Source organism: Natator depressus, chromosome 3 (genome assembly GCF_965152275.1).
Source record: "Natator depressus isolate rNatDep1 chromosome 3, rNatDep2.hap1, whole genome shotgun sequence".
Taxonomy (NCBI): domain Eukaryota; kingdom Metazoa; phylum Chordata; order Testudines; family Cheloniidae; genus Natator; species Natator depressus.
In genome coordinates this window covers 205,012,057-205,034,520 of record NC_134236.1, presented here as the reverse complement: position 1 = coordinate 205,034,520, position 22,464 = coordinate 205,012,057, and the positions used below count along the sequence as shown (strand labels likewise).

Sequence of the window (22,464 nt, the reverse complement as noted above, 5' to 3'; positions counted from 1 at the left end):
AGCTCCTCCTGACTTGGAAATGAGGAACTAAGTTTGAGTCTTGTACTTGGATTCCTCCCCTTAAGTAAAAAGAACAGGAGGACTTGTGGCACCTTAGAGACTAACAAATTTATCTGAGCATAAGCTTTCATGAGCTACAGCTCACTTCATCGGATGCATTCAGCTCATGAAAGCTTACGCTCAGATAAATTTGTTCGTCTCTAAGGTGCCACAAGTCCTCCTTTTCTTTTTGCGAATACAGACTAACATGGCTGCTACTCTGAAACCGCCCCTTAAGTAATATGTCAAACTATTATTATAAGAGGGACTCGCATGCTACGTTACAGCACCCAGAAATTTCCCCGCGACATACTCCTAACCCTGCAGGTACTCTCCCTACATGCTGACCCTGCTGTCCTTTTTGGAGAAACTCCCTTGTGACCTGTGTTCAACCTACAGAGACACTCTCTGAAGCTGCTATGCTTTTTTTCTTTAGGGACTGCCCCAATAGGAATACTCCTAATAGGCTGGCCCCGCTTCTTAACCAACCAGAGGAATATTCCACGGCCTGCCAGGCAGAAAAGATTTCCCAAAGTCCTTGGACTGTTTCCTTCTGCTCAGTCTCATGTGTAACGTGTTCATGCAATTGCATGAGTGGCCACATATTTCAACATTTTGCCAAGAAGCTGTCAGTTAGTTAGTGCTGCATAAATCCATAAATACGGTTATTTCCTTAGTATCTTTCAACTCTCTAACTTGTCCACCTACTACCTAATCTCCTTCTTCATATTTGTGTATTAGTCTATGCTTTCCTCACAAGGGGTGTTCAGTGGATCCCCTATGCCTCCTCTGGGCTGCAAGTGAAGGGGATCCTCCACAATTTAAAACAGCAACAAGGATTAAGACAGCCTCCTCCATCAAATCTCTTCCGACATAATGGGGAAGAATGGCCTGAAAAACGGTCTTGGGAAGGCAGAAGTGTGTTTGAAGAGGAGGCAGCTGTTGTCTGGAGCTTCTAATCTGTGCAGGAGCAGAGCTATATGCCTGTTGGCTTGGAAGTTGTGCATGGCAGCTGATTCCCCTTGCTGCTCAGCAGAAGGAGGTTGCACTAATCTTCTACAATACAAATAAAAATAAGCACTACTAACATTTTCATTTTCTGGTGCATTTTTAGAATGTCATGAAAATGTATCAAACAATTCGGTAATCAAGTAACATTGCCATGAAACTCCCAAGTTCCCACGAGATTCACTGCAGTATCAGTTATTTCTAAAATTAACCAGAGAGTGTTCACAGGGTCTTGCTTGTGCTGCAAAACAGAACATTTCCTCCCTTCCCTACACTGAGCTTCATTTTTATTTGAATTACGGTAGATTTCAGAAAAATAGTTTTTGATACAAATAACGACAAGATCTTATATTCTATTTTCTGTTTCCAGCATTCAGGATATGAATAAATGTAAGAGATAAGCTATTACTTTTATTTATTTTATGTTGCTTTTATACATATTATGCTGCCATTTCTGAACAACAGAAAAGTACTCAAAGGAAAAACAGCTTCAAGTCACAATGTACTGCATAAACACCTGAAGCTTAAAGCATAGCTTGTGTCCAGTTGTGGTACACACAGCAGAGCCAAACTTCCCTGTAATTTGCAGCATGAAAGATCAAACTTTTATGAGAGCTAGAACAAAAAATTCAGACCTGGATTACTTTAACCTTAGAACTCTATAATGTAGGTTTGACATCATAAAGACATAGAAGCTCTCCCCCTACCCTCATGGGAAATTTGAGGTGGTCACCGATCGTTCTGATTTTGAATCAAACTTATGGTTTCCCTTAAGATAGAAGTATTACATTCCGAAATTAAAAGTATTTTTCCAAACGTGACACTGACCACCTTAACATTTCTTTGGGGAGCAAAAGGGGAGAGAACAGACATTCTGCCAAATCTGCTTTGCAGAGCCTTAAGACTAATATAAGCCAGGTTGGTGTTGTCTTGTTCCACCTCAAATAATGACAGTCTTTCATTAACTGGAGAAGTGGCAAATATGTCAAAGTGACAGTAGAGCCAATGAAAAGCAAACAGAGTCCTGAAAGCAAGAGAAATGGAAAAACCACAAAAAAGGCATCAACAGGATGCCAAAGAAGAGAACAAGAAGTATACAGGGTAATATGAGGAGACTGCCAGCTTTTGTCCAAAAAAATTGTGATCATTACATTGAGAGGCAGTAGCCCCCGCCCCCATTAAGGTTGCCAGTAATTTTCATTATAAAGTTCCATTTTAGCAATCCTTATATGACTTAGAAAATTGGGTTAACCTGAAAATTGACATATTTACTGGAAAGGCAGAGGAGAATATTTCTGCAAGCTGTTAAGAGCAGTTTGATCAATTTTCTTGAGTTACTCATCTCTACCACTTGAGCTAAAAATAATAACTCCATTAGCAGATAATGGTGGGTTGTTATCATTTGTGCACCAAGCCATTAGAGGGGGCTAAGACACAGTTTCCCAGTAGGTAGTTTGCCAGATTGTAGCACAAAACTGGGAATCATGGTTCCTGGGTTCTGTTCTTGGCTTTGGGAGCAGGGGGAAGTATGGTTCTTCCACTAGGCCAAAGGATATTTGATTGTGGGAAACAGTGTTTGTGAATCATATGCCTATGAAACATGGTTCTCAGCAGGGCATGGGACATTCAGAGAATAATGAGTAAGCATGTAATGAATTCATCTACATGTACAAACAGTCATTCCCAAATCTTATACAAAATCTTGTCTACACGCAAAAGCTGTACTGCTTTAATTATACCAGTACAGTTAAAGTGGACCAATCCCCCTAGTGTGGACGTAGTTATATGGTATAAAGGTGTTGTATAGCAGTACATCTTATGCCCCTTCCAGTATGGCAGAACTATACTGGTATGCAGGGTTTGTGCCAGTATAACTACATTAGTAAAAGAAGAAAATCACATGTATAACTGCCATATTGGTGTGCAGACCAAGCCTTGGTCAAATCTGGATGGATTTTCACAGTGATAGCAAATAGCACCTCTCTTCCCTCAGGACAATTCCCTGGCAAATTTCAAGTTTCTCCTCTAAAGACCTAAGGCACTAGATATATATTTTTTAATCATCTGAAAATATTGTATCGTTGGCAAACCTACCTATTTTTCAGTAGCTTTATTCTCAGAAATAGATTAACTATTCTGCACAAACTTTCTGAACAAAATCAACCTGAGGCAGAGACCAAGCATGTTTCCCAAGTAAGTAAAACAAACAACATTAGAGTGGTTAATAGAAAGATCTGGTACTACAGTACCTTAGTAAAAATTCTGGACATGGCAATAAAAACACCTTGGTGCCCTGGTGAAAGGCAGTAAAAGAAGGATTATCAATGAGGTCTTGGATCTCAAAGACTTTCCTTCTCCTACTAGCTAAAGTTATGGTCAGTAGAAAGACCACCTTCAAAGGAAGATATGGGAGAGAAAAATCACTTGGTGGTTCAACGAAAGTACCCAAAGGCCAAGTGAGACCCAAATTCCATAGTCACGTCCCTGGTTAGTCTGTGGGTACCAGTGTATCAATAGGCCTGACCTCCAACACCTGCCCCCGCACCAAAAAAGAGAGAGAGCTGGGATTGGAAAAAATAAAAATATCAGTTCTTTGGAGAGACCTAGCAGACCTGGATATTCCAGATGATGTGCCCATGCCAGGGCTGTCAGGTTAAACTGTGATTTGTCCTACCAAATCTTTTACAGGACCTTGGACATATCCACCAATGCAAAAGAAAGGCATGTGTCAGCAAACTGGTTCCCCATCTATTCTAAAGCAAAACCTTACTTGTTTGGTATTGAGGCTGGTCACAGAGAAATGCCTATTTGAATTAGCTAATTTGGCCAGGATCAAGTTCCTCACAGAGTTCTTAATGGTCCTGTGTGTGGTTCGTACTACTGTGAATCACGTCTTTGGTCATACCAATCAGATGCACCACTAATGGGGACACTGTTCCAAATGCACCATTCTCAGAGACAAACCACTGTAACAGGGGAAACAGAGATCCCTTGCTACCCCAAAACCAAGACAAAGTCCAAGGAAACACGCTTCTGTGCTGGGATTCAAAGAAAGGGCACAAAGAAGGAGTCCTCTTAACTCCTCCACAGCTAAGCAGCTTGGCGTGAAACAGCTGCAGAACTGTTCTGTTGCCAGGGCCAGTAGTAGCAGTTGGGACCTCTGCATGCTCCCTGTGTGGAAAGTTTAGGCCTTTGGAGCTGCAAAGTGGCAGATTCATTGGCTGAGCTTCAGCATTTCCCCAGCACTGCAGCTCACAGACACACAGCAGAGGAAGACTCCACAGTAGCATCTAGCAGTGCCAACCAAAACCAGGGCCCCACTGTAGTAAGCAGTAAGAGTCACAGACAGTCCCTGCACCAGACAGACAGACAGACAAGACACAAAGGGAGGAAGGGAAAACCGAGGGGAAGTGACTAGCCGAAGTCACACAGCCAGTCAGTGGTAGAGCCAGGAACAGAATCCATGCCTCTTGGCAACCAGGGGAGTGCCCTTTTCACTAGGCCATGCTGCCTGCTCTACAGCACACAACAGCTGCAGACGCCGCTTGCCCTGGCCTCCACAGCCTGTTAAACCGAGCCTTAGCCCTTCCTTTCCATTTGGGGAGGCACTCAGACCCTGTGGTGATGAGTGTATTCTGAAAACCTGGATCAATGGGGGAAGACAGCACTTTGCCCACAGCATGGCCATCACACAAATACCATCATCATACCTGGGAAATGGTCTCCTGGCTGTTCATTTCCAGAAACAAGTTGTTCAGGAGCAGACACCAATGGGATTGGCTGTTGAGATCTTTCTTCATTTGCTACAAAATGCTCCTTTGTCACTATTTCTTCTACTGAGCTGCTATAACTGTCACTCTTTAAATCAGTGATTCTGTTCTCTGGACTTAATCTTTCACATAACAGGGAGTTGAGTTGAGCAGATTTTTTGCTTTCCACTAAATTACTATTGCCATCATATGTATTGCTTTCTATTTCTAAGCAATGAGTTTGTCCATTCTCAGATGATACACTGGATGTGACTGGCATTTTCTCGCCCATCAGAAGATATGTCTTCCCATCTATTTTGTCAGACTTATTTAAGCACCGTATATCACAATTAGTTTGTACTACATAGCTGTCTGTCATATTACTGCTCTGTGCTGCCTGTCTGCATGAATGTGGGTCAGAAACTGAAAAGCTCTTTGTGGGCTGGGAAGATTTCTGCTGTGTACTGAAATCTTCAATGCTTGAGATGGCTGACATTTGGCGGCCCATAAAGATTGTTGCTGGATGATACAATCCTCTTGACGCGGCTGTCCTGGTGTTAATTCCTGCCTGTCTTGCAACCGGCAGCATCTGAAAAATAGAGGTTGAGATGGCTTAAGAATGAATTTCATGTAGTAAATGGAGTTTCTTAAAGGTTTTGTGTTGGTCTTTGAAGAGCAAATGTTCTATACAATTTAAATATTTTTCTAGCGTATTATGCTAGTCCACATATCAAACATTTTCTTTGTCCATTTATTTTATAAAACTAAAATAAGACTTAATGGCCCAATTCCTGCAAGATATTGAGTGCCCTTGTCCCAGGTACTAAGCACCCTCCACTTCCAGGGAAGCCAAAAGGAGATTAAGTCTGTCAGCACTACACAGGAGGCAAACACCACCTTGCAGGATCCAGACCAAAAGGTAGCTGCACCAAGAGAGAAATATTGGAAAACAAATATAAAGCCCGTATTTAGAAAAAATGGACGATGCTAATGTTGCCATTAGGTTTGTTAACTGCTGAACTACAAGAACAAGAAAACAGCTTTAACTGCTATTAAGAGTCTTCACAGCATTTCACTTATTGTACAGTATTTTGCATGGAATGGCAATAACATTCTGTCAAATGGCATATTAAACAAAGCTTATGTCAATTATAGTAGTTTAACATTCTGGGCAATCATTTATTCTCTATAGTTTTACACACAGAAAGCCCATAAATTGGAAGCCCAACTGCCCAATTTCATTTTTTGTAAAAGAGTGTTTATGAAAGGTTCTGGAGCAATAGCCTAGAAACTGAAGTCTGCTATCCAGAAAGCAAGTACTCCATATACAGCTGTGATAAAAAATTCTCCATATTCTCTTTCCAACTCGCTTGAATCTTCATCTGGAGGATCTACCTTCAGTTTGGTGGTTGCAGGAGACAAGTTAGTCATGTACTCTCCATAACAGCAAAATCACAGCAATGAAAGGTAGAATGCAAACTATTTTTGAAGCGGCAAAGAGTCCTGTGGCACCTTATAGACTAACAGACGTACTGGAGCATAAGCTTTTGTGGGTGAATACCCACTTCGTCGGATGCATCAGTGATCTACAACCCATCCTGGACAATGATCCCTCACATTCACAGGCCTTGAGCAGCAGGCCAGTCCTCGCCCACAGACAACCCGCCAACCTGAAGCATATTCTCACCAGCAACGACACATCGCACCATAGTAACTCTTAACTCAGGAACCAATCCATGCAACAAACCTCGATGCCAACTCTGCCCACATATCTACACCAGCGACACCATCACAGGACCTAACCAGATCAGCCACACCATCACCGGTTCATTCACCTGCACGTCCACCGATGTAATATACACCATCATGTGCCAGCAATGCCCCTCTGCTATGTACATCAGCCAAACTGGACAGTCCCTACGTAAAAGGATAAATGGACACAAATCAGATATTAGGAATGGCAACATACAAAAACCTGGAGGAGAACACTTCAGCCTCCCTGGACACACAATAGCAGATTTAAGGGTAGCCATCCTGCAGCAAAAAAACTTCAGGACCAGACTTCAAAGAGGAACTGCTGAGCTTCAGTTCATTTGCAAATTTGACACCATCAGCTCAGGATTAAACAAAGACTGTGAATGGCTAGTCAACTACAAAAGCAGTTTCTCCTCCCTTGGTGTTCACACCTCAACTGCTAGAAGAAGGCCTCATCCTCCCTGATTGAACTAATCTCTTTATCCCTTGCCTGATTCGCGCTTGCATATTTATACCTGCCTCTGGAAATTTCCACTACATGCATCCGACGAAGTGGGTATTCACCCACGAAAGCTCCAATACGTCTGTTAGTCTATAAGGTGCCACAGGTCTCTGCCGCTTTTACAGATCCAGACTAACACGGCTACCCCGCTGATATTTTTGAAGTGTTTCTTTCACAAAGAAATGGCTACTTTTTTTATATACAGTTGCTTTTATACAAACGATAAAATGAATTGAAATGTATCCATGATTCACAAAAGCAGCATGTTTTAAGGCATAAACCAAACGCTAACTACCTGGGCTAAGAAGAAGTTTCTCCCAAGCATAAATTATATAATTGGGTGTTATGAATTAAAGTTCTGCCAATCCAAAATAGGTAAAGGACTGAAAAAAATCATTGTAAACCAATATGGGACTTTATTGATAATATTTTTATGAACAGTGTGTGAGACTCAGGTAACACACAAGGGGCTAATTCCTACTCGGGCAACAGGGGAAGTGAGGCATAGCTGAATCTCAGGTTAAGATGTTATTAGACAAATGGGTCTGTCTGGGTTTGAACCAGATCACTAAAAAGAACTGGCTGGAATTAACACATATGAATGGAATACCCAATGACCATTAATCCTAATGATCAGCAGCCAAGAGCACGTTATTTCCTCCAACTCTGTGCCAAGAAGCAGAGTGGAAAAGTCCTGAGTAGGAAAACAAACGGACAAGGTGTGAAGAGGCTGTGTTTTAAAGTGTGCTGCTGCAGACACACACAAAACTCAGGCTTGGTCTACACTTAAAACTATACAGGCATAGCTCTGTCAGTCAGATGTGAAAAAAAGCCACATCCCCTAGTGACATAGCTATGCCGACAAAACTCCCAATGTAGACATGCTATATCAACAGAAGAGAGCTTCTACTGGCATTGCTAACATCATTTGAGAAAGTGGTATTTCTACAACAGCAGAAAAGCTCCTGTCGGTGTTCACTGTACCTAAACTAGGAGACTATGTCAGCAGAGCTATGCTGGAATAGGCTCTGTAGTGTAGACAGCCTCAAACACAGGGACACAAAGCCAGAGAAAGAAGATGGGCTCCAGGAAGGCATGGACTGTTTAGGAGAGTTGCTTCTGCCTATATGGACTCTGTCTGAAGCTTGTATTTTTTGTGCTTACCTAAGGGCTCTCAGATGCTGTATTCCTGTTGACTAATAAATGCTATCTTGTTTTGAAACGGCTGCCTAGTGTCACTGCAGACACTTTCTGAAGGCATTGCTTCCTGAAGGGGTAAAAGTCTTCAAAAGAGGTCTGAACTCATTAGGACTGGCTGTGAAGAGCACACACTGAGAAGCAAGTGTTGTTGGAGCCCAAAGGCTCCGTCTCAGAGTTGCAGAGCTTGCCCTTGTTAAAGGCTACACTTATGGCTTGGCAAGAAATAGGGAGACTGTATAAAGGCCAAGGCAACGTATCCCTATAGAACCGCGACACCCATAACTAGGTTATGGTGGGAAAAAGATACAAAATGAACTCAAAGGACTAATGTAAACTAACTTTGTCTAAACTAAAAAACTCTTAACAGGGGTTGTCATATCTCCTGATAAGTTTATAAAATTGGTTTAGCAACAAATCAAGGTACTCAGATAAAAGAAAATGTACAAATATGAACCACTGAAAACTATTTTAATTGGTTAATTTTAATGGGACACAGTTGCCACCTCTTCTGAGCATTGCTTTACAGGAAAGCACTTGGTAATTCATGATGGATGTAGCAAACTCAGGATCGAGAGGGAGTAAGTTTACAAGTGTGCCAGAGCATTAATCAGTGTCATCAACCACCACTGCCGCCACCCCCACATCATCCAGATATTTACCATCACACCATTGGGCCACCCTTCTCTGATCCTGAAAGATCTTTTGACTAGACTGAGAAGGATGCAGATACCACCTCCACTCCTATAGCCAAACCCTACACAACACCCTTCTGTGACATTTATTGTATTCTCTCTCACACCTATCCTTCTTTGGGCTTCTGTCTAACCAACTTTTTAAATTAGCTGAGCTCCATATCATCACTATGATCAGCACAACAGGCTAAAGCAGTGTAAGCAACCTTACCCCAATATGAAGAAGGGCCAAACCCAAACTGGGTACTTGAGCTGGGTACAGATGTTAAAGCACACCTGCTGAAGACACATCAACAAAGCAAGCATTAGGGAGATAGAAGTCTTTTTTCTTTCATTGCTGCCCTTTTCTCTCTCTTGTTGTTCCTGCTATTGGGACAAACATACAACAGTTGTGCCAAAAATCCACCACTGAATCAATTCTTTCTTCTCAAAGACTTCTGGTAGCCGCAGGAGATACCTCCCCTCTGAAGGACTTGGCTGAACTTAAATGAAAAATTTTCCAAAATGAATGACCACTTACTTTCTAAATTTCACGTACTTTAAAGTTTGTTTTGGTTTTCTTAATAAATGAAACAGATTCCTGTGGAATGGTTACTAGAAGAAGTAGGAGGCCAGTGTCAGTATAAACAGACCTTGAACCAAAAATCAGCTGAATAGTAAGAGAAGGATTGTAACAACATCTTAACACTTTTGAGCGTGACAACACAACAGAGTCCCGTAGACTGCGTCATTGTTGCATCCTCCATCCTTTTTCATTGGGTGGCCTTATCCGTCACACAGGTTCAGCTACCACCTCTCTGTGGAAGGGTCTTAATTTTACCTAGTCCGGCAATGTGACAAAACTTCACAGTACAGCTTTTTTTTTTTTTTAAACACACAAACAAAAGAAAATCCAATAACTCTATAAACTAAGGTATTCACAGAAAGATTCAGAGTACGTTACTCAGATTAAGCTTACAATTTATTTCATCACTACTACTTTGGGTTCCTCTTTATTATCCTTTGGGTCTGATTTTCTGCTCTCAAATTTATCCAGCAAATGTTTTATGGATTTAGTGGCTCCTGGATTTAGTGTTCCAAAACAGAATTTATCAGAATTTATCAGCTCTGCATGTTATAGCAAAAGTTGCCTTGTTAGCAAACTCCTTTTTGATCATAAGGATTTCTCTTCATCTGCTTTGAATTTTAGAATTTGAAAGATAAGGATTGGTTCCTGTGTAGTTTTTCACCCAGCAGCAAAATAAAATGAAGGGAAAAGGAGGTACATTTTGTGGGGGGGAAGTGCGAAGAGATTTAGCTAAAACTATAAAAAAAAATATTATAGAATCTCACACAACTCTCATTGGCAGCTACGACACATTTGAAGTCAAATCTCCACAGGAAAATGGCAAATTAATTTATCCATTACGCCCTCTCAATTGCCATCTTTTCTATTTGTTTTACCCAGGTATTTCCTCTCATTCTCCACCACACACACACACACACACACACACACACACACACACACACACACACAATATTGCCCTTCTTAAAGCACTTTTCTTTCACAAGAATAAAATGTTTACTTTCTTAATGCATCAAAATTCAGCTATTTTGCAATGAGGACACAGTCTCACCTGTAGCGTTCGGTTGACATTGTACTAGATGAGACACCTGAGATACAGCCCAGGCCAAAGTTCTCATCACTAGACCACTACAGGTCAGCGTTAATTCCCAGTGAGCCATTCCAGGGGAGGTGGCAGCATGAAGCTTCATTGGTCAGCATTAAGTCCTATTATTCAGCATGAATGCCCAGCAGTCCAGAGTCTTGTTGTGCCTAGTTTGATTCCTTGATGTCCTCTGATATTTGACACTACAGCAACCTAGATCACGGATCTGGAGAACCTTGAGTTTTACTCAGTATAGAGTTTCTCTGATTTGAAGGTTAGAAGCTTCCATATTCTGTACTCCATTTGTTAAGGAGTCTATGCTGGGTCTATGCTGAGTTCCTACTCTCTGTACGTCTAACAAGCTCTGCCATGACTAGATATTGACTCCTCAGCACAACAACAAAAAACAGGCCAAATGTAGGTCTGTGCGGTAGGCTGCACTGGTAAACCAATTCTCTTAACAGATGTGAGGTAGCACTGCCATAGAAGGTCTTCTGTTTTCCACAAATTAGGATGTTTCACTGCTGAGAAGTTTTTGCAAAGTTTCATGATTACAATGCCATTGTCCTAAAAGACATGGAGTTTCTGGGGTAAAGAGTTTCCAAAGCATCAAAAGACCAGGGCTTTCGTGACTCAAAAAAACCCACAATGCCCTGAAGGTTGCAGAAGCCAGACTTCATGGCACACACAGCTCAGAAACCCAGAGCTGAGAGCGATTCCTCTAGGAAAAGACCCCCGCTCCATCCCAAGCTACACAACTCCGCCAATAGATAGCTGCCATGGCACTAGAGGAGGAAGGAATTGTGCTCAGAAAGTCACAGAATTCTCATTTTTTCAAGGAGAAGGATGAGGTTACTGAGGGACAAACTGATCCAGGGATGGAATTCCTGAAACATGGAAACTCAGAGTGGTTTAAAGACCTGATGCACAGAGGTAGAAAGGCTTGCAGAAGATCTGAGTCTCAACAGAAGGTAATTTTTTCATCACTGAGCTCCCTAAGTGCTAGGCACTGCCATCTTGGTGTTTTCAATGTAACTGGGTATCTCTGGAACATTGGTGCTAATCCACATCATCCATCTCAGTCTTCAGTGCCAGTGATCGTTGATATCTCGGCTATTTGGTATATTCCTATTAATTCTGAGAAACTGTCCAAGATTGAGGTGTCAATAGGGGTGGTTTTGGAACAAACTGAAAATTAAACAGTAATAAGTCACCAGGACCAGATGGTATTCACTCAAGAGTTCTGAAGGAATTCAAATATGAAACTTGCAGAATTACTAACTGTGATATGTAACCTATCGCTTAAATCAGCCTCAGTACCAGATGACTGGAGGGTAGCTAATGTAATGCCATTTTTTCCAAAAAGGCTCCAGAGGCAATCCTGGCACTTACAGGCCTGTAAGCCTAACTTCAGTACCAGGCAAATTGGTTGAAACTATAGAAAAGAACAGAACTATCTGACACAGATTAACACGATATACTGGGGAAGAGTCAATGCAGCTTTTGTAAAAGGAAATAAACAGATTAAATACAAACGAAAAAGTCTTATGTCCTGAGTAGATGCCAGGGAACTTATCCTATAAAGGATACTAGGCATCTACCTCAAGTAGGATGGGAAATGAAAGCCAGAGCTGCAGTAGTTGGAAACTGTTGTACAACTCCAGGAGGGAGATCCTTCATTGGCTGCCAATGTCAGACAGGAACAGACTACAGTATTTCAAGACCTCTAAAATACCTGTAGCTGGAGCATTTTCAGAGAGGGTTGAGGAAGGGTTGACTCAGAGAACCAAAGGCTTATAGAATGTAGGGAGTTCTCACTTGATTCATGCTGTAGGCACAAAACCCACAAGGGAGAATCCTGTGAAAATCTTTAAAGGAATGTAATTTCTCCCCCCAACATCATCCTTCAGTCTCTCTTACTTTGGCTACCAAGGTGCTGTTTTGAGAAGGCCCAACTAAATTAGCATATAGAGTAGACTGCACTTAATTTACGTTGCATCCTCTTCTCCTGGCATCCCCAAAGAAAGAAAACCCAAAACACAGTACATAAAAAAAATGGGGTTTAATCTTATAGATAGGAAAAAAAAGTTTTTGTGGGCTGTTTGTTTCGATTTTAGCAAATTTTTTTGTTAATAAAATAAAACTAAAACCCTTCTTGAATTCCCTAACAATTAGATGTTTCACAACATATGATGAGAGAAGCGGACATATGTTAGATTGGAACAGCTAGATAAATGCAATAGGTAAGTTACCTACAACATAATGTGACATGGGCTATCTATGGGATGTTTGAAGAAAGAATGCTAAGGGCCAGACTCCACCACCACATCTAGAAACAGTAGGTCCATGATGGGAAGCTTCTCATAGCCACTCTACGCCACAGAAACACCTGCCTTTGACCTCCTCCCTATCACATTAAGCATCTTTTATAGAAAGAAAAAAAAATGGGAAAATAAACACACCTATACAAAGACATTGCTAAACAGACACTCAATTTAGTTACAACAATTCTAAAATATAACCCTACAGCACGATATCAGCTTGTTTCTTCTGACTCATCAGACAACCATGCAAGAGCTTCTCAGGGCAAAGTGCTGCTAAAAAAATCCAACTCTGTGTCTGTTTACAGTTAAGCCCCCCAGATGCCTTCAGTCCAGTCCTGTCAGGCTTTTGAAGTCCAAGTACTGCATGTCACCATTCACATTTGGAATTACATTAACATCCAGTTCAGTTTAAGATGGCCAACCACATTAAGTTTATTCAATAACCAAACCTATTCCTTCCAAATACTGACTGACTAATATTCATATATATTTGGGGACAGGAAAAAACATTAGACAATATTCTCTTGATGTTTCTACTTCCAAATGTGTTCTCTCAGTAAGTTCCATACACAAAGGATATACATCCTCTTCGCCTTCATGTCTTGCATTAGTATCCTTAATGATACTCAGACATCACTTTTAAGCAAGCCAAGTATTTCGGAACCTGTTCATTGGGTGACCTCTCCTAGCTGTGTTTCTCAGACTAAACAGTAAAATATGATGCTTATTTTCCCCCAACACTACAGTTTATTCAGATAAAAATAAATCATGTAGGAGCCACATATATCATTTAGGTAAAGGCAGACAGAATTAAAATCGGATATACTGTCATTACTTGCGACAACCTGCTGTATAATTTTAATAAGGTCTTGAAAAAGATGTGGCACTTTCTCCTTGGTTTTCGTACAGAAATACTGTAATTCTACTTAGGCTATGATCCTGCAGTACTCATCCAGGCAAAACTCTCACTGAAGTCAGAGAGAGGAATGCAGGCCAGGCCCATCACTCTGTTGGAGTGCTGGTCCAAAAGGCAACAGTTGTAAGGAAAGCGATACTATACAACAAATCAATGAACACAATTTGTACACTATATTTGTATTAGCTTATGCTTTGGGGATTATTCACATTACCCTCCCACAAAAGACAGAAACTGGACTTTCTGCAGGAAAAGTGTAGGTAAGGGCAGTGGAAGAGGTGAAACCCAAGTCCTTATCTACCTATCAGTGTGCAGTGCCGCTCCCTGAGGCCATTGCTTTGGCCTACAAGTTGAAGAAGTTTCTGCTGCCTGCCTCCAAAATGTATGTGGGCAGTAGGGCCGTAGACTCCAAATAGTGGCAGAGTCCATAGCCCTTCCCATCCACAATGCCACCCTGTGTGCCAACCATCCACCTCACAGGGAAACCTTCTGTGCCGCCACTCTGCTAGTGGCATTGTCACTGCTTCACTGCAGGACTTTAGAGTGATGCTGATGGCACTGCACAAACCCCAAGCACCAGAATGACTTTCACCTTCTTTACATATCTGAATGAAAGAGATCTAAAGTCAGCTTAAGAATGGGAAAGAAAAAGGCATGATTAGGCTCAAAAATAGTGCCAAATTAAAAAACAACAATTACAACATTCTTGAAAACGAAATGAGATGTAAACAAGTGGGGACATTCTTCAGATAATTTCTTGCAGAAAGAGCCATTAAAATCAGAATTACAACCACCCACCAAAAGGATATTTTGTTTTAAGTTGCACTAATGTGTTCATGTTACCCACCCTCTACTCAGATAAGCTAAAACCTCTCTCTAAACATCATACCCACAGAACAATTTAAAGACACCATCTTTGTATTTCACAGCAAATAAACCTTCACCCCCCCCCATTTTAACTATCATTTTAATGCAATATAAACTGACAATTTTGGGTTCGTATTAAGCTTCCTAATATTACCCAAAATGTTTCTCTATTTTGAATGGGAAAAAGTTTTTTGGAACCATAGCAACACTAGTATTCTGGTATTTATGTAACAAGTACAATAAAGGGAAAAAATTCTATAGATTAAAATGTCTATATTCTATGAAAATTATTTTCAAAACAAACATTATTTAAAAAATAGAAAAATTCAGCATTTCAGAACTCTAATTCTATGACTTCCTGTACATCTAAACTGACTATATATAATTCATGCATTCTTAAAGGCCTGCTTATATAAGTCAAGGTTGCCGGATCCATTGCTTTGTATATTATAGGTTGAAGAATGCTCTAAATTCAAGGTTTTTAACTTTTTAATCTATGGGGGAAAACTTCCCATAAACTCAGATTAATGCCTGCTAATGCACTGAAGAAAGAAAAACGAAAACCTTCCTCCTACTATAAAAACAAAATAGTGTGGCCTCTGTTTCTTTTCTGATAAGAGTCTTAAATACCAAACAGTTAACTGCATAATAACATTTACTGGCAGCCAGGCAGCCTGCTTAGCAGATATATAAAGCAGGTAAAAGGAGAAAAAGTTAATTTCTTGGCTGAATGATTCCATCGGTAGCTATAGGGCAAACTAGAAAGTCTTTTAGTAAAGTAGCAGTTGATTCTTCTATCAATCTGCAGCACACATACTCTTCCAAGGAATGCATTAAATATGAAAATCATATCCCGTTATCATCTGTTTCCAGCTTTCAGCCCAGTAAGCTTTTCTTAATGAATGCTGTAGCCTAAGGGACAAGCATGCTGTTGGCTTTTCTGAATAATGGAGTGATTCTACCATTTTTGCTTATTACAATATCGACTAGCTGAGGGGGTTTCACACATAGTCACAAGTGACTACTCTTGCCAGCATGCTCCAAGTTATTACAAGATGTTTTTAGACATTTCATCTAAAAGAGCTTTACTGCTTTTAGTGAAGAAAACAGCTATGGTCTTGAACTGTATCATTTATACGGAGATAGGAGGAGGGATTAGAAGCCTGCATTACTGCAGATATATAGCAGAATATATTTAAGTATTCCTTGTCAGTCTTTTTGTCTGTTGCTTAGATATGCAATTTTTTTGCTTCTTTCAAGAAAAGGTCAAAATGTACAAAATTATGAATATGTCAAATAAATTACTGTATTTTGTGTAATTTCATTAAGAATATTTTTCAGCGTTTAAAATTCTTTTCACAATCTTTGGTATTAAAATATAAAAATAGCAGCTGACCAGAAAAACAAACAAACACCAATCTTTTTCTTCAGTTTATTATGGCTCTCTTTTTACCATGATAAAAATATTAGTGCAATTTTTTCAATTTATCTGCTTGATTTTGTTGTGAAAGCATGGTTTCACAATAGAAATGATCTGGCAAAAATTCCACACTTAAAAGGCATTTTGCAACAACCACCATTTACTGAATGGTACACCTTAGAGGAGAACACCGAAGTGTTCAAGTAACAAAATATATATAGTTTTCCACTTCTTTTCCATTACCTGCTCATTGCTATCTTCGTCACCTTTTATTGGCATGCTATTCTTCTGAAGTGACAGCATACTTTTAATTTCTCCTTCGTATTGTACCTACATATAAATAGACCCATCATATAAATGATTTATGTATTATAAAAATGTAGTCATACATACACACACAGATCAACAAATACTTATATGGCACAATTTGTACAGTAATCAAAGAAATCAAGGGCATAAAAGTAATTAACTGGAATGTAAGACAATTCGTTATTCACAAAGATATAATCTTATCTGAGAAAAATAAAGATGTTTAACAGCTCATAAGAAAACATCCAAAGACACCATTCCTTTCAAAATATGTTTTAGTTTCCAGGAAAAACATATGTTGTATGTGGCTTGTGCATCCTCCTGTGGGTTTTCATGTGTTCGCTTGTTTCATGATTCTAAAGAGTAACAACAACTTGTGGACTCAGACATTTATTCATGTTTTTTATAATTCCAGATTATTTTGGCTATTTCTACATAATAACTTTGCTGCTTTGCAGTGAAATGCTGAGCTTTAAATTTTGTATTGGTTTATGTAAGTCAGTTTACAATTTGCTGAGCTATTCTAATGAGAAAATATACTGCAGATGTTACAAAGAGCAACACAGCATGAAAAAAACAACTTGCTCTCGTGTTACTAACAAAGAACTACATAAAAATATCTTCTCCTCCACTACATTGTTTAATTGACCAAAAGTAATGCAGTCATAGAAGGACTATTGCTTAGAAGCTAAGCATGTACAGCACCTATAATTAGTACTCTATGTTAGTAATTGTAAACCTTAAGAACAGATTACACTGGTCCTGAGTGGGCGCACTTCACTATGTACTTTGAATTGGGTAGTATACAGGGAGAAATACATCTGATAACTAATCAACTTGGACAGCTCTGTACTTTAATTCTCAATCTGCATATATAAAAAGTGTTGTTATTTTCCACATACATTTGTTCATAAAATTTGCAATAATACAAGGAAAAAAAGTCTATATTCAACCAAGCATTTTACACCTGGTACTCCAAACTAATGAAATGTTTAACTACTCAGTTTTCCCAAAAGCTTACATAAATTATTTCAGTTAAGCTTCCAACAGTTATTGAACAAACTGCAGAAGCACACAGAAACAAGTTAAGCTTTTTTTTTGTAAAGAAAAGTAGTTGGTAACAATAGCCATTTAATACGCTGAACGTGGAGTTAAGCTAATTCACTCCTGCGGGCATTCTCTCGCCACCCAAAAAAAGAAAAGGTGTTGAAAATTAATAACTTAATTTTTGCCTGCACGTCTATAGGCCAGTTTGAATGATTACTATCTTCATAATTCTCTATTAATCCATTTAATCCTGAAAATTGCCACAAATAGGAAATCAGACAGTGGAATCATTCCACCAGTATTGCACAAGGGCTCTGAGAGCTGTGCTTTCTCCAACGAGCTGAGTAAAAATGGCACCAACCCAGTAAAAAAATAAATAAATAAATGAAATGATGGTATAAGAACTTCTAAAGGGGAGTACTGAAGACATCACATACAGAACAGTATATAGAGTAATTGGGGCCCACATCAGTTCATTTACAACATGTCTCTACTTATACTGGGCCCACTTTAAATCATAATGTGCATCACATTTTGTTTATAAGGACACACTGAATAATGCACCAATCTGAAGGATATCTATAACCTTAGGTGCCAATCTTGCCTGTCCCAATCACAGGTGCATACAGTCTGTAGGAAGAGCTGTTAACAGTTCTACTCTAAAGGAGAGGTATGATACAAGTCAGCCTATGCAAGGAGTTACAAACCAAGCATGCTCCACCAGACTCCATCTACAGCAATGCATAGTTGGGATCTGGGGCATGGCTAACGGATCTCCAGCTATGTGGGGAAAGGACATTCTACAGCTGCAGCTCACAGATTTAAAAAAAAGTTAACAGATATAAGCCAGAGGTAGCTATGAAAAAAACGTCATTAGGATGGGTATGCAGGCATAGGATGTTAGAAGCACGCATGACTTATTAAAGTGGAAGTCAATTGCCACCCATGAACACATCCTAAATTTCCTCCAAAGATTCTCTCTGCTTCTGAAGAATTTTATACAGGTGGGTCAGCCACTAGAACCTGAAAATTATTCATTCTATAAACTGAAGTCACTGCCTCCAGGAAAAGGACCTTCCGAATCAGAGATTTAAGTGCAAAGGTACTAGAATTCAAAAGGAATTTTCATCAGCATGAACAGTTCTGATCAAACCATTTCAAAAAATGACATATCCAAAATAGAGGGTGTTCCAAAAGAGGGAACAAGAATGATTAGAAGGATGGAAAACTTCCATATGAAAAGAGAATACAAAGCTTTACCTTAAGATGAATAGGCCAGAGCGTGACAAACGGATAAAAAGGAAGGAATAGTAGAGAGAAGGCAGATCAGGCATTGCTAGTCACTCTTTTTTAGAATACAAAAACAAGGGGGCATCAAAGGAAATGAATGGCAGCACATTTTTAAAAGTGATTAAAAAGAAATACATTTTTACACAGTGTAAAATTACCGAGTGGAACTTTTTGCCACAACATATCACTGAGGCTAAGAGCTTAGAAGGATTCAAAAAAGGATTGGACACCCAAATAGGTAACAAGACTATCTAGTTATAGTACTACACATTTGCCAACCTCAAACCCTACAGAAGTTTCACCTTACTCTGAAGCAGCTGATACTGGCCACAGTCAGAGACAGAATACTGGACTAGATGGACCACTAGTCTAATCCCACATGGAAATTCCTGTGTTCTTACTTAGGGCCACATTAATATACTGTATCACGGGGGGGTTCATTTTATTTATATTTTCTGTTTGTTTTTAAAATAGCAAGCCCCTTATTAAACAGTGGTCTGTGGTGGCCTGCATGCAAACATGTCTACCATCACCATATTCAAGAAAGGCTGAAATAGCTGCCAAATCAACTCTGTGGGCGGAGGTCTAATGCCAACTCTTGCCAGGTGAAGCAGGCGGGCAAATCAAGCACTAGTGTAGGGTACATAAAATAATCCAGATAGGCCTTTTGTACCCACTCACAGACATTTTTCTTTTACAGTTATATGACCTTCTGGCACAATCCTTCTGAATGGTCAAGTCTACTTGACATACCTGTTCAAAATCATTTTGATTTCCATGGACAAATTTAAGAAAACAAAGACCCGGGTAGGCAAATGCACTGTGGGACTCATATGGTACCTCCTGATGAGGGATTTGGGATGTGTGTGAAGGGAAGAGAGCCAGAAATGATAAAAAATGTTTAATTTTCTAACATGTTCACTGTGCATCATTTCTTCCTTTACTTTTCTCCCTTTGTTGCCTTCTCTCCTATTCTCATGTATAATTTCACACGTTTTTCCTTCCTTTCTATTTTTCTTCTGTTTATGTTCACACCTCATCCTCTCTCTGTTTCAGGAATGCTTACCTGTTTCCCTCTTCCCAACACAAATGGATTTCTCAGCTATCCTTTTTCCTCTCATTATCAGTCTCAGTCCCCTCCCATCTCTCAGTCTCTTCAGCTTCCTTCCTAATGACTTCCACAGGAGCTGCTGGCTCTACACTTCTTCTGAAAAATTGGGCCACTTAGGTTTCAAAAACTGGACATAGAGCCTACTGTACACATCCTTTCATTTAAAAAAAAAAAAAAAAAACCCTTGGCCTTTGTGACCAATATCATCTAGAGCAGTGGTTCCCAAACTGGGGTTCGTGAACCCCTGGGGGTTCATGAAATGTTACAGGGGGTTCTTGGGAAAAAATTCCCTAATAGCGGACAGAGCTGTCCCTAGGAACCCTGGGCAGCACAGGGCCGGCAGCACGGGGCCAGCAGCCCGGAACCCCTGGACTTCCAAGAGCTAAGCAGATCAAAGCAAGCATATCTATCACAGGAGGAGATTTAAACTTCAAGACTTCTTATAAGAAAGGGAAAGGGAGGTGGATATTTTTTGCTGTTTTTAAAATTAAATAGGCAGCTAGTGTTGTTTTAAAAATTATTATGAAGAAAAAGTTTAAGCTTTGTTGTAACATGCGTTGTTTGCCTGGACTGCTCAAGACTTGAGTGCTTGTGTAGGAGGAAGGAACTCTGAGTTGGCTTCTTAAATACCTTCATGCTGTTTCACATCTGATACTCCTTGATGAAACATGGGGGCCTTGTCTTATAACAGGCTTATTCAAAGTGATACAAGCTATGAAAGTGAGATCTTGGAAGATTGTTGCTGTTTTCATAGTGTAATAAAAATACTATAATGATAAATAATAATAAATAGTGTGTAATAAGCATGTCATAAAAACAGATTTTATATTTCCAAGATCATGCTTTTGTAATTTATACTCAGGTAAAGGAGAAAATCCCTGGAAATATTCATTATTAGGAGGGAATTTGCGAGACTTGACATTTTAGTGAAAGGGGTTCACAGGTTGTTAAAGTTTGGTAACCACTGATCTAGAGATATACCTGGATCAGAGACTGTACCTTCCTGAACAGCAGAGAAATCGCTACATTTGAAAATTTTACTCTTCTGCTTGGTGTCAGAAAGCTACATTTTGAAAAGGTAGAAGTAATTTCAATTTATCAGGATGAGATTAAAATGAATCACTATGTCAATATTATGTGACTAAGGCTGGTCAAAAATTTCCCCTTTCAACTGTTTTTCCCAAGAGAAAATTGGATATTTGATGACACAAAACTTTTTATGAAAAGTGTCCACTTTCCACAAAAAACCTTTTCTTCAACAAACAAAACAAAAAAAACTTCCGTTTTTTTGACCAAAAGTCAAAAATTTTCATAAAAACTGACCAGACTGGTAATTATGATGATGATCTATTATTACGGCCTCAGTAGATCATAGAATCATAGGACTGGAAGGGACCTCTAGAGATCATCTAGTCCAGTCCTCTGCACTCATGGCAGGACTAGATATTATTTAGACCATCCCTGACTAGATATTTAGACCTTCTCTAACCTGCTCTTTAAAATCTCCAATCATGGAGATTCCACATTCTCAGAATACTCATGAAGTGAGTATTAAACATTATTTTTATTCCTACAAGCATAAAGTTTCTTCATTACCATAAAAACTTTAGGGTCAGAGGAGTTGTATGTCCATTACCTTCCATAATAAGTTACTGATGACCAAAATGACAGAGCTTGGTGCACAGCTACTACATCATGTGAGCCAGCAACAAGTAACGCAGATAGTAATGATCTCTGCCTTTCTAAAATTAATTGCAACATCCCACTCCCATAGCGTCAAATAAAATAGATCTTTCTAGTGATAGACCGAGACCAGGAAGCAATACAGTAAGAAGAGAAGGGCCGTGGTTATACCATGTCACTGGCCAGTGGAAGGAGTAAGAGAAGACTATTTTGTTTTGCACATTACATACTAAATGCCTTTAAGTTGTAAAAAAATGAAAAGCAGAACAGACTTAAGCGCTAGTTTCATAATCTCCTTCATACTAAGACAATGTCTCACTTTATAAAACTGGCATACTTTGGTTACATTACATTCCGTGAGATCAGCAATGAGTTCTTTTGCATAATCAGGGCTGCAAACATAGCTGGTAAGGGGTCTGAATGGGGAGAGAGGCTGGGAGCTATCAGATTTCTTTTTGATTCTGCATGAAACAGCCACCACAGATGAGCCTAGAAGTATGAATTCTACAATTTTCTGGTTCCACTTAATCTGGTCATTTGATGCTCAGATGTTCCTATTAGTTCACTTTCTATCTATACTCAAAGTACATGAGGTAAAGCATCCCACAGGGCTAGTTCCCTTAATTTATCACCCCAACAGCAAAGTTTAAAGTTCTCATCAACTTTGGAAAAGTGTGATTTCATCTGAATCACATTTCCCTGTTGCTGTGCCTGCCATCAAAATGTTAGAGAATTGGCTTTTAATGAAAAAATTATGGCATTATAACCAACAAGAATGAAGCATGCAAATAAATTGCAGAGCTAATCTGAGGTCACCATTAATCTTGATCACTTTAGATAAGCTATTACCAGCAGGAGAGTGGGGTGGGGGGGAGAAAACCTTTTGAAGTGAAAAACACCCAT

At 39.6% G+C, this 22,464-nt stretch overlaps 1 protein-coding gene across 7 annotated transcripts in view; it reads right to left on the bottom strand.

The window, feature by feature from the left end:
- The window catches only part of KIZ (kizuna centrosomal protein), a 101,124-nt gene that overhangs the window by 57,280 nt on the left and 21,380 nt on the right, over positions 1–22,464 (bottom strand). For 3 of the 7 annotated variants that reach the window (XM_074949743.1, XM_074949741.1, XM_074949745.1), the window contains 2 exons: positions 16,365–16,451; positions 4,758–5,385 (listed from right to left, as the gene is read on the bottom strand). In XM_074949743.1, coding sequence (XP_074805844.1) covers positions 4,758–5,385; positions 16,365–16,451 — 715 coding nt within the window. Of the gene's footprint in view, positions 1–4,757; positions 5,386–6,543; positions 6,565–6,631; positions 6,677–16,364; positions 16,452–22,464 lie in introns of those variants that run through there. The other 4 variants (XM_074949742.1, XM_074949746.1, XM_074949744.1 and 1 more) reach the window with 3 other exon arrangements.